Raw genomic sequence first — 21,008 nt, forward strand, 5'->3', positions numbered from 1 at the left:
ACTTTAGGAATGATCGATTCCTATTTCTTTTGACTCTCCTCCTTACCATGCTGCCTCTTCCAGGCTAGGTCGTTTGGCGAGGTGATAAGTTGGCTTATTTTTCCTCCATCTTTCGCAAAGATGCATAATGCCGGCTCGTTGCATCATTGCTTCCTCCCTGGCCTACTGCAGAATCTGGCAATGGCTATCGTACACACAACCTCACATGCTCAACACATTAATCAAATCCATACACCTCTTACAGGTATGCTGACGTATCTTCCTCGTGGCGCTTTTCATGTACCATCAGTTAATTGCTTGCTCCTTCCACTGGGTTCTTGGTGATCACTGACTGCCACACATCCTGAGGACGGTTGGGGTTTGACGCCAACACCTCGTCCTTAACCTCTCTCGCACAGCAGGGGCGCACTGGCTAAACGTAGTGAAAAGAGCGTCATGTGGTTACGAAGCTGCACGACTATAATGAGCTCCTAGACTAACTACCCTTGCAACCACTGATCAGTGTGTTCCAGGTGCCTGTCCCTTTTAACTATAAGAAATATTTACAATTCTCAGCAAAATTGATGCCAACGTCTTGAGTGGAGAAGCGCACTTTCCCCATTACAAATAGTCTTATATCTCATTTTCTAGCAAATACTGTTTAATTGGCAGTTTTGGTGCTGAGATGCTTTCAAGATTGTCAACAATTGAGGCCGTGTTGGTCCCTCAGTCCTCAGACAGCCTTATAACCTCGGGCGGCAGTGATGCATTCTGCTATCCTGGTTCAGCAGGATATGAAGGTGGGTGGGAATACTAGAGCTGGCCGATATGGAGAAAATGCCGGTACCAGTCAGAGTGGACACCCTACATCATTCCAGTGTTTAACAAAAAAAAATATACTATAAATAATATATATATATATATATCATATCCTATAATATATAGATTTTTTTTTTTATATTGTAGGATAATTGTCGAGACACTCAAAATATTGAAATAACATATGGGAATCATGGTTAGTACCCCAAAAAAAGTGTTAAATCAAATTCAAAGTATATTTCAGATTCTTTAATACCTGTCGGGCGTCCTATTGCCCTTGAATCGACGAGACCTTTTTGGCTCTCTTATTGTTTTCTACTAGTTGGCAAGTGTACTCTCTCTAACAGCAGCTTTACACTGGAAGACTTTGTTTCCCACTTCTCCCAACAGTCTCTGAATGGAGTTCCCCCAGCATATGCAAGGACCACCTATGTTGGCTGCTGTTTGCTTTTCTCCTTTGACTTGGACTTTCCAGTAGAAACATCCTGTAGGACGGTGTTCGACTCGATCTTCACCCGCACTTCCCTTACGCGTTGATGGCTCTCGCGAGTGAGGACTTGTGTTGGCAGTGCCACTAGAAGAGATACATGCAGTGAAAGAGTAGACGTAGCGAGAGCATGAGCTCGAAGATAACATTGCTCAGGGGCGAGAGAGAGAGATTGATCCTCTCTTAATTCTGTGTCATAATTGCCTTTTCAATAGACGTGGTGTGGACGGTTGGTATGGTCGGGATTCCAATTTGATACGACTTTAGAGTAGTGAGAAGTACAAACAAGAAATAGGGATTAGATTCTGCACTAAGTGACCAATACATATGTGTATGGAGAAATGGCGATTATTTCTTACTATGAAACTGGGCCTTTGCCCACTGGATCAAAAGGCTCCACGGGGGTCACTGAGGCTGTGGCTGGGAAGCAGGGTTGGCGCCTAAAGCTGAGTTTAACAGAGAGACAGCGGTCTGGTCCTGGTTCCAGAGCCCAAGACTTGACCTGAGGCAACAGTATCTGCACAGTCCCCTTCTCTTTACCCTAGACTGGATCATCAAAGGTCAGAGGGGATCCAGGACTGTGGAAATACCTGATACTGGGATGGGCCTGGAAGACCAAGAAAGATTCAAAATGGCACCCTATTCCCTCTATAGTGCACTACTTTTGATCAGAGCTCTATGGGCCCTGGTAAAAAGTACTGCACTAAAAAGTGAATAGAGTGCATTTCGGGACACAAACCCAGATATGTATCTCATACAGTACATGCTGTCGATTACAAACAGAGAAGGAGGTAGGGGATGAGGGAGGAGAGCGGATAGAAGGAATAAAAGAACAAGGGATTGGGAAGAAGATAAAGGGAAAGGAGGCATTGGTAGACAGATGGAAGGATAAAGACAGGGTATTGGGAAGGATAAAGACAGGGCATTGGAAGGATAAAGACAGGTGCATTGGTGGGAAGGATTAAAGACAGGGGGCTTGGCTAGGATAAAGATATTAGGGTGGAGGATATTGACAGACGGCGCATATTGGAAGGAGGATAAATGACAGGGGCATTTGGCTTGGAGTGAGATTAGACTAGGGCATTGGGTAGGATAAGATCAGGGCATTTCTTGGTGGACAAAGCACGACAATGGTGCGAAACTGGAGAGAGGGAAATCGGCAGAACAGGGCATTGATTGGGATGGCAATCAAGAACAGGGCAGATTGAGGGAGATAAAGACAGGGCATCTGTGCTGTGACGGATAAAGACCTGACTGGGCATATGGCAGGGTAGTTGGATTGATAGATGAAGGGCATTTGGTGTCGGGGTTACGTTGGTAACATTCACATGAACACAGGTAAGATTCATTGATGCGTGCATTTACGGCATTAGAAAGAAGGCCACGGGATAAGCATTGTGTTATAAAAATGGGGACTGATCACAGGAGACGCAAGGCATGTCAGAGTTTTTTACAGTTGGAGCGATACCAACAGACACAGGGTCATAGTGGCTAATGTGCGATAGGGTGGTGAGTACGATGGGTTCTTTTGGGCGTTAAGTAGGTATGATAATAATATGATCTTATGGGTAGCAATTAATGTGGTTGGATGCGAATACACATGACAGGGCAATTGCGGTGTAAGCGATGAGAGGACAGGGCTCGTGGGGGAGGATAAAAAAGGGCATGTGGGGACAGGAAAATTGTCTTAAAGATCCTGGGGCGCCTCCATTGCTGGCGGGGGGAGGTAGGTACAGACACAGGTGTGGACGCGGACGCTAGGATACGGACAGGGCATTGGGGAGGATAAGCGAACGGGTCCAGCAGAGATACCTGGGGCATGGGGACATCTGTACGACAAGACAGGGGCACAGCTCTCGCGGGGAGGATGAACACAGAGCAGGGGGCATTGGAGGGAGGATTAAAGACAGGCATCCTTGGGTGCGAGGCGGAAGCGAATATTGGCTCTAACAAGGACAACGGGCATCATGCGTTCGGGAGGATAGACAGGTAGTTGCAAGTGGATGGGTTGTTTGGGCACGGAGAAGAGAGATTAAGGAGCGTGTCATACAATTAGTGCACAAGCAGTATAGGTGCATAGACAGGTACTGATGAGCAAATGGAGGAGGAGAGCCGAGGATAGACAAAGAAGTGAGAGAAAGAGCTCCGGGGGGAGGCGACGAGAATGGGCATACGCTGAACACAGAGATGCGGAAGTATGGGTAAGGTGTACAGGACGGGTGTAATGATTACGCCGTTGGGCACGAGACAAGACGGTGGATGGAGGAGATGCCGTGGTGGCTATACTCAGGTTGGAATGGAGCGCTGTGTTAGCAGGGAGAGGTAATAGCAGGTGCGGCTTTAGGTTGTGGGTGGTCTGTGGGATCGTTCGATGGCTCTCTGATACTGGTCATGTGTGGGGTCGCTTTCCGTTTGGTTTTATAGTCTCTCTTGTTTCGGTTCGGAGTTGTGGGTGTCAGAGACCATGTGACAGTGAGACTACTAACAATTTGGATACCCTCAAAAACGAATTGGGGAGAAAACGCGGGGTAAAAAAAAAAGAGCTTTCCTTGGATATCCAGGACACGCTGCTCGCTCACATCGGATTAGACACAAAGATTTCTTTCTACGACAAGGAGGACGCACAGGACATTATCCAAACACCCAACAGGGCCCGACTCTCCCTGCTATTTTGCAGAGGAGCGACGCATGGTACAGAGGACAGAAGAACCGGATGCCTCGTCCGGCCGGAGAAGGGCGAGTGGGAAGCTGGCCGTTACCGTCAATATACTCGCCTGACAATCGGTGATTTGCCCATCATTGGACATATAAATTAGATCGCAGGTACGAACACGAATATCCTATGGTCTACCCAACCCACGGGACATTCACTGTAATATCCTATGTTTCACGAAATCGATAGGCTGAATGACGACATGGATATTTCAGAGCCTAGCGGGATAGTACGCTGGCATACCCGGCAAAGATCGAACGCACATCCGGTAAGACGAGGAGGGGGCGGTCTGTGCATATTTTGTAAACAAGCACTGGGTAGGCTAGACCGAAAATCCTAAGGAAGTCCCTCTCGATTTTTGCTTGCCTGAAGTAGAGTTATAATTGTGATAAATTGCAGGCACACTAAACTTGCGTAGAGTTTTCGCTATAACTTTCTCACGTGGCATGGGGGCCTTTTTGTCAGACTAATACCTTTCCCCAACACCCTCACCCATCCTCTGCTTTAAAAATGATAGACTAGCCTCCTCTCCAGTCTCCAGAGAAAGCTTTTTAGTCCAGGAGTAGCTTTATCTAGTTCCGGGACCTAGCCCTGAGCTTCCTTCTGTCTTAGCCTTTCCTCACCCTTATCTACCTCCTCTGCAACAACTCTCTCCTATCCTCCATTCTTCTAGCTCCCCTTTCTCTTGTGTCTGCCAGCAAGTGTTGAACGCGCCCCTTTTCCCCCCCCCCCTTGCCTCTCATCATTCTTCAGGTTTTGGATTGGTCAATGTGTGAAGTACCTAGTTTGACATCATGCCCCCCTCTTTCCCTTTCCTAAGCCCCTCACCCCTTCCTTCCCCCAGTTAGTGTTTAATGTTGGCAAGTAAAGTACCTAGTTGACACATCCCATCGCTCCTGTCGAGCTGGGCAGCGGGGTGCATCTGTGTGGGAGGGCTGAAAGAGGGGGGAAAGCGATAGAGAGGGGGAGGGGGAGAAAGAGGCTGAGAGAGACAGAGGAGAGAGGTGGGGGGTGGACAGGTGAGGGGTAAGGGGAGAGGGTGAGATAGTAGTTAATATGACAGCCAACATTCATTAACCGTTCATGAGTCAGGTAATTAATGACATTGATTAATTGAGCCCTCTCTCTATACACACACACACACACAAGCTTGTTACAAAGCCATAGGCCTATCACACACACCTTTTCGTGACATGTAAGTAATAATAAAACACATGAGTTGGTGCCCTAACAGTGTCCTACAGTGGCAGTCTGTCCCATAGTAGACTACAGTGGTGTGTGTGTGTATGGTCTGACCCATAGGCTACAGTGTTATGTGTGACAGGGACTACCACAGCTCTGTTTCTCCCGGCTCAATTCGTTGAGCCCAGTTTTAGAGACACTAGCATGTGAGCCGAGCGGAGCGAGAGAGAGACAGAGACTTTGTGTCTGTGCGGCTGACTGACTTGCACACCATTTACTACCCCCGGGGCATGGAAACCACAGAAACAATGAACGTCAACAACATCAAAGGGCTCATCACATTTGTCAGAGAGAGCGTCCACCATGAGACACAGAGAGAAACCGAGAGTTACAGAGACCCATGGAGCTGATGTCTTCGTGTTGACAACAATCAATCACCCTCTCTTCAAACCCTGGATTCTGAAGGGTACACATTTCAGTGTGTGTGTGTGTGAGTGTGTGTTTTCAGTCAGTTATGACTCCTTGCAGTTCAAACCAAATGTTATTTGTCACATCCCCTGAACACAACAGGTGTTACCGTGAAATGCTTACTTACAAGCCCTTAACCATCAATGCAGTTCAAGAAATAGTTTTCAAAATATTTACTAAATAAACTAAAGTTAAAAATAAAATAAAAAGTAACACAATAAAATAACAATACCAAGGCTATATACAGGGGGTACCGMTACCGAGTCAATGTTCGGGGGTACAGGTTAGTTGCAGAGAAACAGAAGTGAAATTTACAAGAATACGAAATCAGAACTTTACAGAAGCGCCTAGAATAACCTCATGTTCAATCTGTTTATTGTCCACCCAGAGGGATATAGTCCTATGCACACAGTCCTATAACAACAATTATAAACTGGGTGGTTCGAGCCCTGAATGCTGATTGGCTGACAGCCGTGGTATATCAGACCATATATCACAGGTATGACAAAATATTTATTTTTACTGCTCTAATTACGTTGGTAAGCAGTTTATAATAGCAATAAGGCACCTCGGGGGGTTTATGGTATATGGCCAATATAACACGACTAAGGGCTGTATCCAGGCACTCTGCGTTGTGCATAAGAACAGCCCTTAGCCGTGGTATATTGGCCATATACCACCCCCCCCCCCTAGTGCCTTATTGCTTAAACAGACAACTTCTTTATCAGAAGCACATACACTGTGTACTAGAATGTGTGGAGATACAGGGTAGGTAAAAAGAGAAACGGAGAGCATGAGAGACAGAAATAGAAAAAGACAGAGACAGAGAGAAAAGGGGAACAGAGAAAGAGGAGAAAGACACGTGCAACGCTAACTTTAACCCTACCCAGTATACCCATGGTTGACAGTGCTGGCTACATCACCATGGTAACCTGAGCTCTGTTCCACAGTGATGTAAGATTCCACTTGAGGAGGAACACAATCCCTGCCCACCAGATGTGTGTGTGTGTGTATGTATCCCAGTCTTACCAGATAATTGTCCACAGCTAAGCATGGTCAGGTCTTTGCAAGAACGATAAATTGTTATGCTTAGTCTAGCCAACAATCTACAACAAATGTCAGAGAGCTAAGCAACCTAGGCCTAGGGGCCTATTCATGAGAGGCTTCTGCTGGTACTTTTCTATTCAGAAACCAAATAGATAACCTATGATCTTATCTGTATTTGATCTGCCCTTGAATAATTTCATACTAGGGATGTGAAAGGGACATAACAGCCAAACAAAGTGCATTTTCACACACAGGTCTGAGCCAGGGGTTTCCAACATTTTCTAGAACGAGAGCTACTTAAAAAGAATGAAAGGTTGCGAGCTACTCGTTTTTTAAAAGCGTTCAAACAGGCACATTCTTCTCTTCTGTCAATATACCTGTGAAAATAATGGTTAGCAACCCGTATTTGGAATGACTGGCCCCTCAACATGATATTTGGTATTTTCCCTAAATTCTGTTTTCTCAGTTTTATTTTTCCTGGTCTGGGATTTTTTCTAAATATTTTAGTCTCAATATTACAATTATTCATAGAGACACAACAAAAATGTATGTTCTGAGTCCATGTCAATTCTTAAAATCACACCAGAAGACCATTTTTCAGGTCTGGGTATAAAAAACGAACAGTTTGGGGTTTTTGTGTTGTTCCCCTTTAAATTGCCCAACTGGAAAGTGAGGAATGTGTTGGTCTAGCGATGTTTCTGCTGTTTGGCCTACTGCTGCAGCACATGTCATGGCACAGTTTGTTAAACAATGGCCACCAAATTGATACACATAATCATAATATAGTTATGTCAGGTATGCCTACTTTACAGTTAACATTTAATTGAGAATGTTTTAGGAGAAAATTTTTCTCTACGCACAAGACGGTTATCATTAGCAGCGCTAACTGGCTACATACGGAGTGATAAACGCACGCACCAGACAGACATACGGGTAATATTGCTGGAAATTAATTGTGAGTTATTGTGTTACGTTAAGCCAATAGTGGCTAAAAACGACTGGGATAATGTCAAATGTGGCTTTGATTGGATAGTAGCCAGGAGCTGTATATTTATGACAGTTTGCGATGAAAAAAAGGCATGTACTTTCAGAATTGCTTGGCGAGCTACTCGTAGGTAGCTACTTACTGGTGCTCGTGATCTACCAGTTGGAGACCCCTGTTTTGAGCTATAGTTTGAATCAGAGTTCGATTATTTATGACATTGTGTTTTTTTGGTCCGGTTGGTTTTACATTGCAAAATGTCAAACAAACTAAAATGCCTAAACAAAACCGTGTTCATGCAAGTAAWWTTTTTTTTTTTTGTTGTTGAAAAATGCTCACATTAAAATCCATCTATTTTGTGTCACAAACTTCATATTACTTTCGCTTGGGTCTTCCAACAACGCGCGGGAGGAACTGCGCTCTAACTGCGTCATGACTACGCTATAATCACGGGTATAGCCCCAGCCCAGTCTCCCCTAATCTGCATCGGATGTGATCTTAAATGCGCTGCTTGCAACTCACATAACGCTTCATAGATATGAAATGATGGTACTGTGTGCATTTCATCAAATACTCACAGTCAAACAACCAATAATAATGCCCCGCTTCTGGTTCTTTTCCTGTGTTTGGTCCGGACTGCGTTCTCACCTACAGCGAACTGCACCATGGCACGCATGTAATTGGACCGAGGCCACTCTTTTTGAGCGAACCACAGTGCGTTGTTTATTGCGCTCCCGAGTGCAGATAGTTCAGTTAATTTGGACTGGTGTGAACACTAAGGGGGAAACATGCTAGAGTTCGGGGAAAAAACGCTCCAAACCAATTTGGTATGAAAGCCCCCTAACTCTAGATAATAGTATTGATCATGGCAGACAGGGTCTCTGAAGGTTTTGTAACTATGCAGCTCTGCTGCTTATCCGTTTCCTCCATCTCTCTTCCATCACTCCTGCATCTCTATCTCCTTTCACTCGGACAACAATAAAAGGTCAATAGAGCATTGGCCTGGAAAGGGCAGAGGCCACAGAACTATTTATTTATTTTACCTTTATTTAACTAGGCAAGTCAGTTAAGAACAAATTCTTATTTTCAATGACGGCCTAGGAACGAACAGTGGGCTAACTGCCTTGTTCAGGGGCAGAATGACACATTTGTACCTTGTCAGCTCGGGGACTCGAACTTGCAACCTTTCGGTTACTAGTCCAACGCTCTAACCACTAGGCTACACTGCTGGGGTGTGTGTGTTGTTGGTGTGTGGCGGGGGAGGGTGGGGTCGCTGTTGAGATGACAGCTTTGGACCAACACGGCCAACTCTTCTTTGTTGAAAATTCTAACAAAAGTAGCTGTAGAGAAGAGTGACAGAGTGGCATTGTGAAGTTTCCCTCCTTAGAGGGGATAAAAGCTATTGGCTGTAAATCTCTCTGGTCCTGAGGATAAAAGAATGCCGACACCCCAGGAAGGCCTATTAAACCATGTTAATGCTCCACCGCTATACAGCCCATCACAAGGAGCTTAATTACTAATCAAACATGGTTATGTTTAAACCATCTATACAGTACACCTACAACACAAAAAGGCTTAAATATATAAGAAAGGGTGTGTGTATTGTAACTATGCAGCTTTGCTGCTTATCCYTTTCCTCCATCTCTCTTCCATCACTACTGCACCTCCTCTCACTCGGACAGCAATAAAGGTCAAGAGAGCATTGGCCTGGAAAGGTCAGAGGCCACAGAACTATTCTGGGGTGTGTGTGTTGGTGTGTGGCGAGGGAGTGGTGGGTCACTGTTTGAAGATGACAGCTTTGGACCAGGGTTTTGTGTGAATGAGTGGCAGTTGGAGTCATTGGGGATGTGGTGGTGCAGATTTGGATGGGGGGCCGTCCTTTCTTGTTTGGATGGGGGGCCGTCTTTTTGTGAGGCCGTCCTCCCCCAGCAATAAGAGACAGACAGACGCACGCACACAAACACAACACTTCAAGTCCTCTTCCTACAGTTCTCTGTGCAAAAAAAAAAAATCAGAAGACAAAGCCACTTGCTCTAGAAAAGCATGGGCACTCTTCTCCTCAATAATAATAATAGTTAAACAGTTACTAGTTTAGCAACAGAAACAGACTGTTTGAATTAGAGGTTGGCTGATTAATTAGGGCCGATTTCAAGTTTTCATAACAATCGGTAATCGGCCTTTTTGGGACGCCGATTACATTGCAATCCAGAGGAGACCTGCGTGGCAGGCTGACCACCTGTTACGCGAGTGCAGCATCTAAATGACCTTGTGGCTGCAAGGAGCCAAGGTAAGTTGCCTAGCTAGCATTAAACTTCTTGTAATTTTTATTTATTTTATCTTCACATAACCAGTAGTTAACTACACATGGTTTATGTATATTACTAGATTGATTATATGCAATGCAGAACAAGCTAGTTAATGCTGGTGCCTGTTAAATTTATCATTGAATACAGCCTACTTTAACTCGCCAAACGGGTGATGATTTAACAAAAGCGCATTCGCGGGGGAAAAAACCAATTTCGTTGCACAAATGTACCTAACCATAAACATCAATGCCTTTCTTAAAATCAATACACAAGTATATTTTTTTAAACCTGCATATGTAGTTAAAATAAATTAATGTTAGCAGGCAATATTAACTAGGGAAATTGTGTCACTTCTCTTGCGTTCAGTGCAAGCAGAGTCAGGGTATATGCAGCAGTTTGGGCAGCCTGGCTCGTTGRGAACTGTGTGAAGACAATTTCTTCCTAACAAAGACCGTAATTCATTTGCCACAATTGAACATAATTATGACATAACATTGAAGGTTGTGCAATGTAACAGCAATATTTAGACTTAGGGTTGCCACCCGTTCGATAAAATATGTAACGGTTCCGTATTTCACTGAAAGAATAAACGTTTTGTTATCGAAATGATAGTTTCTGGATTTGACCATATTAATGAACAAAGGCTCGTATTTCTGTGTGTTTATTATAACTAAGTATATGATTTGATATTTGACAGAGCAGTCTGACTGAGCYGTGGTAGGCAGCAGCAGGCTCGTAAGCATTCATTCAAACAGCACTTTACTGCGTTTGRCAGCAGCTCTTAGCAATGCTTGAAGCACAGCGCTGTTTATGACTTCAAGCCTATTAACTCCTGAGATTAGGCTGACAATACTAAAGTGCCTATAAGAACATCCAATAGTCAAAGGTATATGAAATACAAATGGTATAGAGAGAAATAGTCCTATAATTCCTATAATAACTACAACCTAAAACTTCTTAACTGGGAATATTGAAGACTTACGTTAAAAGGAACCACAAGCTTTCATATGTTCTCTTATTCTGAGCAAGGAACTTAAACGTTAGCTTTTTTACATGGCACATGTCGCACTTTTACTTTCTTCTCCAACACTGTTTTTGCATTATTTAAACCAAATTGAACACGTTTCATTATTTATTTGAGATTAAATGGATTTTCTTTATGTATTATATTAAGTTAAAATAAAAAGTGTTCATTGTTCATTCAGTATTGCTGTAATTGGCCTTAWTACAAATATATATATATATTTTTTTAAAGATCGGCCGATTAATCGGTATCTACTTTTTTTGGTCCTCCAATAATCAGTATCGGCGTTGAAAAATCATAAAATCGGTCAACCTCTAGTTTGAATTGAACAAGAGTCAAGACTACAGCACTTAGTTTATGTACTGTTGGTGGAGACAGATCTGTTAAAACACTAAATACTCTTAACCTTTGAGATACAGAACAGAGGCAACACGGCCAACTCTTCTTTGTTAAAAATTCTAACAAAAGTAGCTGAATAGAAGAGTGACAGAGTGGCATTGTGACGTTTCCCTCAGAGGGGATAAGAGCTATTGGCTGTAAATCTCTCTAGTCCTTTTCATTACAGCAGCTGTGGCTGGTGTTGCTGTTGCAATTCATTAGTTGACTCTGTGGGGGGGCACTATTTAAACACAATAGACCCCGACTGTCGCTGACTGAGTTTGAGGATGAAAGAATGCCGACACCCTAGGAAGGTCTATTAAACCATGTTAATGCTCCACCGCTATACAGCCCATCACAAAGAGCTTAAATACTAATCAAACATGGTTATGTTTAAACCATCTATACAGTACACCTACAACACAAAAGGGTGTGTGTGTGTATTGCAACTATGCAGCTTTGCTGCTTATCTGTTTCTTCTCCATCGCTCTTCCATCACTCCTGCATCTCTATCTCCTCTCACTCGGACAACAATAAAAGGTCAAGAGAGCATTGGCCTGGAAAGGTCAGAGGCCACGGAACTATGCTGGGGTGTGTGTGTTGGTGTGTGGCGGGGGAGGTTGGGGTCGCTGTTGAGATGACAGCTATACCATCTATACAGTACACCTACAACAAAAAAGGGCTTACATACTAATGAAAGACAGCAGGCAGAAAGGGTGTGTGTAGTGTATTGCAACAGAGCAGCTATCTATGGAATCCAAGCCTATATTGTACAGTACACATAGACTAAGCACCGCTCACTACAAACACTAACACAGTGGAGTTGACTAAACAGTATATTCACATGGTCCTATCAATGTAAAGAATCCAAACATGGATATGAATTCCCCATGTAAATATACAGTTTAAGTCAGAAGTTTACATACACCTTAGCCAAATGCATTTAAACTCAGTTTTTCACAATTCCTGACATTTAATCCTAGTAAAAATTCCCTGTCTTAGGTCAGTTAGGATCATCACTTTATTTTAAGAATGTGAAATGTCAGAATAATAGTAGAGAGAACGATTTATTTCAGCTTGTATTTCTTTCATCACAGTGTATTGATGTCACCGTAACAGCCCTATTTGTGACCGTTGTATTCTGTTACCTAAGCATTGAAGCCTGCTTACTTACCTGCCTGCGCCCCAGGCTGGAATGGAATGTTATTCAGAGAAATGGAACATGCACGTGAGCGATTCAGTGATCACACTCTGAGCCACAGAAGTTACACCAACACACGGTGACACTGTCTTTCTTTTCTTCATTTCCCTTGCTCTTCTCTCTCTGAGGTCCAGAGACACGTTGTGACCCAGCACAGCAGTGTAATCTTAGTCACATGTTGCCTACGGCGGGCAAACACACCACAATCCGCGTCAGAGTTTGGTAAGACTGCGACCCGTGTCCTGGGCGGTTCTTCCATGACCAGGCAAGAACCGCCCAGGGAAAACACGCCCAAAACCTGCCCCCTCTTTTAGTTGGCTCCTGGATGCTTCTCTTTCTATTGGCTTGGCTACATCCTCATTCTACGTGTCGCAGTAGCTGCTTACTTCCTCATTCTACGGGGTTGTAGTAGCAGCCAGTTTTTGAACTCCAAAGAAAAAAGGTACACTACATGATCAAAAGTATGTGGACACATCTGCTAGTTGAAAATTTAATTCCAAAATCATGGGCAATAATAATGAGTTGGTCCCCCCCTTGCTGCTATAATAGCCTCCACTCCTCTGGGAAGGCTTTCCACTAGATGTTGGATTATTGCTGCAGGGACTTGCTTCTATGCAGCCACAACAGCATTAGTGAGGTCGGCCACTGATGTTGGGCGATTAGGCCTTGCTCGCAGTCACCGTTCCAATTCATCCCAAAGGTGTTCGATGGGGATGAGGTCAGGGCTCTGTGCAGGCCAGTCAAGTTCATCCACACCAATCTCGACAAACCATTTCTGTATGGACCTCGCTTTGCGCATGGGGCCATTGTCATGCTGAAACAGGAAAGGGCCTTTCCCAAACTGTTGCCACAAAGTTGGAAGTACAGAATCATCTAGAATGTAATTTTATGCTGTAGCGTTAACATTTCCCCTTACTGGAACTAAGGGGCCTCGTCCGAACCATGAAAAACTATCCCAGACCATTATTCCTTCTCCAACGAACTTTACAGTTAGCACTATGCATTGGGGCAGGTAGCGTCCTCCTGGCATCCGCCAAACAGCGTGATTCATCACTCCAGAGAACGCATTTCCACTGCTCCAGAGTCCAATGGCGGCAAGCTTTACACCACTCCAGCCGACGCTTGGCATTGCGCATGGTATTTCTTAGGCTTGTTTACTGCTGCTCGGCCACGGAAAACCATGTCATGAAGCTCCATACGAACAGTTCTTGTGCTGACGTTGCTTCCAGAGGCAGTTTGGAACTCTGTAGTGAGAGTGTTGCAACGGAGGACAGGTGATTTTTATGCGCTACACGCTTCAGCACTCGGTGTTCCTGTTCTGTGAGCTTGTGTGGCCTACCACTTCGCGGCTGAGCCGTTGTTGCTCCTAGACGTTTCCACCTCACGATAACAGCACTTACAGTTGACCGGAGCAGCTCATAGCAGGGCAGAAATTTGACGAACTGACTTGTTGGAAAGCTGGCATCCTATGATGGTGCCACATTGAAAGTCACTGAGCTCTTCAGTACAGGCCATTCTACTGCCAATGTTTGTCTATGAAGATTGCATGGCTGTGTGCTAGATTTTATACACCTGTCAGCAATGGGTGTGGATGAAATAGCCAAATCCACTAATTTGAAGGGATGTCCACATACACTATATATACAAATGTATGTACATGTGGTGCTATCGCTCCTGAATATAAACCCGTAAAGTTGACAAACCCCTGTAACTGTATTGTATACACAACCAACCATAAGTATGTTTGAAACGTGTGAAAACCTTTCTACTACTGTTAGTTTCCAAGTTGTACTGAGTGCTAGAAGAAATTGTTATTTTTAGCTGATCTAGCTAACATTAGCTAGCAATGCTAACTAGCTTAGTCAAAGGTACAGATGTAGCATAGCAATGCAAAGTTACTCCCCGTAATATAAATTAAGGCAAGGTCAATGCATAGCAGTTAAAATGATTGTTACTGGCCTCGTTTAGGGATAGTGAGGAGTAACGTTGGTTCCCCCATTATAATCATAATTCTCACAAAGTCAATTTTCAGACATTCTCCCCACCCTTTTGATGAATTTGATCAAATTAGTGTTTTGCATGTTTTTGCTTTTTACTTGAAGTGATATACATTTTTGGGCCTGTATCCCAAAAATGTCCTTAAGTTATAATCAAATCAACAACACTTACTTTTCAATACTCGGTGGAAGAAGTAAGGTCATTGTGCAAATAGTGTGGGATAGACTATAAGGGCTCAAACATAGACCTTGTCATCAGGCTGAGAGAAGATGAAGACCCAAGCTACATAAGACAAGGTCTTTCAGCAGGTCTGGGGTGCATCAGGTAATTAAAATGTCCTTTTGGTCGTTGACTGTTAGTGTATAAACCATAGTTGTTCAACTCTATTTTTCAGCAATACCTGCTTATAGTGAATAATTGCATGAATTGATTGTAAAAGCACACACTTTGTATTACGCTAGCTACTTAATCCTTCTCCTGAAAAATATTGCAAGATGGCGTCGACAGAGGGTCGCCTCGCTTCTAATCCTTAGGAAACTATGTAGTATTTCGTTTAYAAAATAAATAATTATTTCTTACATTGTTAGCCCAGAAAATCTTTAGTGTTATTACATACAGCCGGGAAGAACTATTGGATATCAGAGCGACGTCAACTTACCAGCACTACAACCAGGAATACAACTTTCCCGAAGCGGATCCTATGTTTGAACCACCCAAGGCATTCGAACTGATTCCAGAGGCTGACCCAAAACAACTCCTTCACAGGAGAGGTAGACGAGTGGCCTTCTGGTCAGACTTCAGAGGTGCACACATCACCCACCACTCCCCGAGTATTTTACTCGCTAATGTCCAGTCTCTAGATAACAAGGTAGACAAAATTAGGGCTAGGGTTGCTTTCCAGAGACATCCGGGATTGTAACATACTCTGTTTCACAGAAACATGTCCCCATCTCTGGGGACATGCTGTCGGAGTCGGTACAGCCACCGGGATTCTTTGTCGTGCTGACAGGAATAAACATCTCTCAGGGAAGAAGGGCGGGGTGTATATTTCATGATTAATGACTCATGGTGTAATTGTAACAACCTACAACATACAGGAACTCAAGTCCTTCTGTTCACAGGACCTAGAATTCCTCAAATCAAATGCGGTCAGTATTATCTCCTAAGAGAATTCTAGTTGGTTATTGTCACTGCGGTGTATATCCCCCCAAGCCGAGACCATGATGGCCCTCAAGAAACTCCACTGGACTATATGCAAACTGGAAACCATATATCTGGAGGCTGCATTTATTGTAGCTGACGATTTTAACAAAGCAAATTTGAGAACAAGGCTACCTAAATTCTATCAGCATATCGATTGCAGTATCTGGGCTGGCAAAACACTGGATCACTGCTACTCTAACTTCCGCGATGCATACAAGGCCCTCCCCCAGCCTCCGATCGGGAAAATCCGACCACGTCTCCATTTTGCTTCTCCCATCCTATAGACAAACTCAAACAGGATGTACCCATCACAAGGACCATTCAATGCTGGTCTGACCAATCGGAATCCACGCGTCAAGATTGTTTTGATCACGCGGACTGGAACATGTTTCGGGTAGCCTCAGAGAATAATATAGATGTATACGCTGATTCAGGGAGATTTATAAGGAAGCGCATAGGATATGTTGTTCCCACTGTGACTTAAAACCTACCCTAACCAGAAACCTTGGAAAGATGGCAGCATTTGTGTAAATCTGAAAGTGCGAACCACCGCATTTAGCCATGGAAAGATGACCGGGAATATGTGTAACAGTGTAGTTATTCACTCCGCAAGGCAATCAAACAAGCGAAACATCAGTATAAGGACAAAGGGGAGTCGCAATTCAACGGCTCAGACACAATACGTACAGTTGAAGTCGGAAGTTTACATACATTTAGGTTGGAGTCAATTAAAACTTGTTTTTCAACCACTCCACACATTTCTTGTTAACAAACTATAGTTTTGGCAAGTTAGGTAGGACATCTACTTTGTGCATGACACAAGTATGTTTTCCAACAATTGTTTACAGACAGATTATTTCACCTAATCACAATTCCAGTGGGTCAAAAGTGTATACACTAAGTTGACTGTGCCTTTAAACAGCTTGGAAAATTCGCAAAAATTATTTCATGGCTTTAGAAGCTTTGTATTGACTCAAATGATGTCAATTAGCCTAATGGAGGTGTACCTGCGGATGTATTTCCAGTCCTACCTTCAAACTCATTGCATCTTTGCTTGACATCATGGGAAAATCAAAAGAAATCAGCCAAGACCTCAGAAAATAAATTGTAGACCTCCACAAGTCTGGTTCATCCTTGGGAGCAATTTTCAAATGCCTAAAGGTACCACGTTCATCTGTACAAACAATAGTATGCAAGTATAAACACCATGGGACCAGGCACCTGTCATACCGCTCAGGAAGGAGACGCGTTCTGTCTCCCAGAGAATTAACGTACTTTGGTGCGAAAAGTGCAAATCAATCCCAGAACAACAGCAAAGGACCTTGTGAAGATGCTGGAGGAAACAGGTACAAAAGTATCTATATCCACAGTAAAACTAGTCCTATATCGACATAACCTGAAAGTCCGCCCAGCAAGGAAGCCACTACAAAACCGCCATAAAAAAGCCAGACTACGGTTTGCAACTGCACATGGGGACAAAGATCGTACTTTTTGGAGAAATGTTCTTTGGTCTGATGAAATAAAAATAGAACTGTTTGGCCATAATGACCATCGTTATGTTTGGAGGAAAAAGGGGGAGGCTTGCAAGCCGAAGAACACCATCCCAACCGTGAAGCACGGGGATGGCAGCATTATGTTGTGGGGGTGCTTTGCTGCAGGAGGGACTGGTGCATTTCAAAAATAGATGGCATCATGAGGGAGGAAAATTATGTTAAAGCTTGACCCCAAGCATACTTCCAAAGTTGTGGCAAAATGGCTTAAGGACAACAAAGTCAAGGTATTGGGGTGGCAATCACAAAGCCCTGACCTCAATCCCATAGAAAATTTGTGGGCAGAACTGAAAAAGCGTGTACAAGCAAGGAGGCCTACAAACCTGACTCAGTTACACCAGCTCTGTCAGGAGGAATGGGCCAAACTTCACCCAACTTATTGTGGGAAGCTTGTTGAAGGCTACCCGAAACTTTTGACCCAAGTTAAACAATTTAAAGGCAATGCTACCAAATACTAATTGAGGGTATGTAAACTTCTGACCCACTGGGAATGTGATGAAAGAAATAAAATCTGAAATAAATAATTCTCTCTACTATTATTCGGACATTTCACATTCTTAAAATAAAGTGGTGATCCTAACTGACCTAAGACAGGGAATTCTTACTCTGATTAAATGTCAGGAATTGTGAAAAACTGAGTTTAAACTTATTTGGCTAAGGTGTATGTAAACTTCCGACTTKAACTGTATATCCAAGTTTGTTTGCATAACAATTCCACAAACAGACTCAGGTTTATCTGTCTATGCCATATGTTGTAGTATTAAGGTTGAACATTGCTGAATGTCACTTCACATGGAATTTGTTTATAGGTAACCCTGAATGGTCCGCATGTTTCCAAATAGTTTAGTTTAGCAGATAACCAGGTACGGTATGTTTATGTTGCACAGTATATTAGTGAGTCAGGCTGTCTTGATGAATTCTGTGTCAGTTTGTTTCACATATAAATGGGTATACCCTGTTTCAGAGATCTGGACTCGAGTCACGTGACTTAAACTCGAGTAAAACTCACGTCGCAAATGTTGAGATTTGAGAKAAWWTTTTTTAACACTTGACAGTCGACTTGGACTAGAGCATCTATGACTCAGGACTTAACTTGGACTTGAGCTGTAACACCTCTGCTGAGCCGGCAGATGCGGAAAAAAATTGTGCACTGTCTTATACTTTCACCGCGTGCCGCTTGAAAATATGCACTCTCAGCATGGGTTTCCATGAATGTTTATTCTCAGCCAACCACAGACCTCCAATGTAGTGGGCGGGGGGAAACACTTGATTCTAATTAGAGATCTCACAATGTCAGTCAAACTGTAACTGTACTATCAACACTAGCTATAAATCATCATTTGGGTGGCCTTTCTATTAGTAATGATGATTCAAACATTCATTTCATTATCTGTGAAGTTTATTACGTAGGCCTATGTACTGTAACAGAAAATATAACCTACATTTAAAAAATTGTATTGAAATTGGTATAAAAACACAACACTCGGTGCGCTGGAATTCCATAACTACTAGACTGGCCATGACAGTCATTCTGACTGCTGATATTTCAAAATTGTGTAATTGCTAAATCAAAGCATTTAATAAGATAAATTAGGTCATAAGAAACCTCAGGACACCAAATGTAAATTGTAATTGTTAAGAAAATGTATTGATTGATCCAGAAGCGAATAGAGTGTAAATACTAAAATAAGTTACCTGCCCAGCTGGCCAATTCAAACTACACTGAAACAAATTTCACACATATAATAATATATGTGGCCTAAAAACAAGATTAAATTGACAATAGTCTGACGGGTAACAATATTACCCGTTCCTCATGTGAGTACTGGCGACAATCACCAATTGCTATTTGGGAAAAATATCCTTTCTATACTGAACAAAACAGAAACGCAACATGTAAAGTGTTGGTCCCATGTTTCATGAGCTGAAATAAAAGATCCCAGAAATGTTCCACATCCAGCCTCTTCACATATGGGATCGTTTGAGACCAGCCATCCGAACAGCTGATGAAACTGAGGAGTATTTCTGTCTGTAATAAAGCCCTTTTGTGGGGAAAAACTCATTCTGATTGGCTGGCCCTGGCTCCCCAGTGGGTGGGCCTATGCCCTCCAAGGCCCACCCACAGTAGCGTCCCTGCCCAGTCATGTGAAATCCATAGATTAGGGTCGAATTTATTTATTTAAATTGACTGATTTCCTTATATGACCTGTAACTCAGTAAAATCTTTGAAATTGTTGCATGTTCCGTTTATATTTTGGTTCAGTATATTTTCTTCTGCTATATTCATACTGTAAAATATGTGTTGACTGTGGTAGGGCAGCAGAATATAAGCCTGTGATGTCTGCTAAATGAACAAGCTGATTTCATTGGCATGGCACAGCCATATAGCCTCGACTACAAAGCAGATAAAACTCAAGAACATGCTATTCTGTTCTTATGAAATAAATTGTGTTGTATCATGTTTTTACTGACCTTTCAAAAATATATCAATTAATCAATTAGGTTGTGTATATTAAATGGATTTATTAGACTGGCGGCTATTGGTACTCATTGCCGCCCAGGTATTCTACTGTTAAATATGCATAGGGTCATTTTGACCGCCATGGCACTGAGGATGAAATGCTCAGAAAGTTTGACATCTATCTAATAGTACTGATAGTATAAAACACACATATTTAGGAAAAGTCAGGGACAGTTGGTTTCAAGGTTTTTATTGAAATTAAGTTATTGAAATGACAATATTGAAAATGGTCAGATTGACCGCCTTGGTGGTTCTAGTGTTAACCACTGACTTGAGGACTCAAAACCTAAAATTAGGGACTTGTGACTTGACCTCAGCTCTGGAACTTGGGACATGACACTTGCCCATTATTACTTGGGACTTGACTCGAGACTCAAAGGTTAAGACTTGAGACTTGCTAAATTGTGACTTGGTCCCATCTCTGCCTTGATCTATGACATGAAATACTGATCCACACAAACACAGTAAAATGTTTTAAAGGCAGTGCCTTATATAATCATTTGGTTTTTACTGTACTGTGCAGGGCAAGGATATCTTTGTGGCAGATCTGTATGTGACACCTGGGTGCCTTCCATTGGAGCAGACCCTTTCACCACTTTGCCTGTAAGTAAAAGCATAAAATATGGCCGGCATTTAAATCATTTAAATACAATTTGACTCACATCTGCCAGTTGACGTCCAATACACTTCCAGAAGTACTAAATGGCAACCGACTAGATATCAAATGAGTAATGTGGTTTCAAATGAACGATGGACATTCTGTATTTAATTTCAGTATGTAGTTACAGTATATTTATTTTTTATTAAAATCATTCTATTAAAACATTATTTATTTTCATTGTATGTCATTATACCCAACTAACTGATGAGCTTTCTGAATTGTATAAAACATTATAATTGTACTGTAGGCCTTGAAGCCACTGCAGAGGGTCGTCTACTTTCTTGACTCTGTATGCTTGGAGAACAGATTGCTTGGATTCGGTGACATATCATATGTTGCTGTGTGCAGCTTTAGTTGAGTTATATTTGTGTTGCGCAGTTGGCTAGATAAAGATGATGTGCTTTGTTAGAACACAAAGTCCTGTTCTGCAGACCGTTGGTATATAGTGTTAAATTCACACATTTCCAGTCATGTTCTAGAACCTTTCAT

The 21,008-nt window shown here is 42.7% G+C and overlaps 1 protein-coding gene across 1 annotated transcript in view; it reads right to left on the minus strand.

The window, feature by feature from the left end:
- Positions 1–21,008, minus strand: part of LOC111973684 (solute carrier family 23 member 2-like) — an 87,308-nt gene that overhangs the window by 47,428 nt on the left and 18,872 nt on the right. Inside the window, exon 2 of the mRNA XM_024001064.3 lies at positions 4,872–4,980. Within this exon, the coding sequence (XP_023856832.1) occupies positions 4,872–4,920 (49 nt within the window). The 5' untranslated portion in view covers positions 4,921–4,980. The remainder of the gene's footprint in view (positions 1–4,871; positions 4,981–21,008) is intronic.

The sequence above is a fragment of the Salvelinus sp. IW2-2015 genome, linkage group LG15, assembly GCF_002910315.2.
Source record: "Salvelinus sp. IW2-2015 linkage group LG15, ASM291031v2, whole genome shotgun sequence".
Classification (NCBI taxonomy): domain Eukaryota; kingdom Metazoa; phylum Chordata; class Actinopteri; order Salmoniformes; family Salmonidae; genus Salvelinus; species Salvelinus sp. IW2-2015.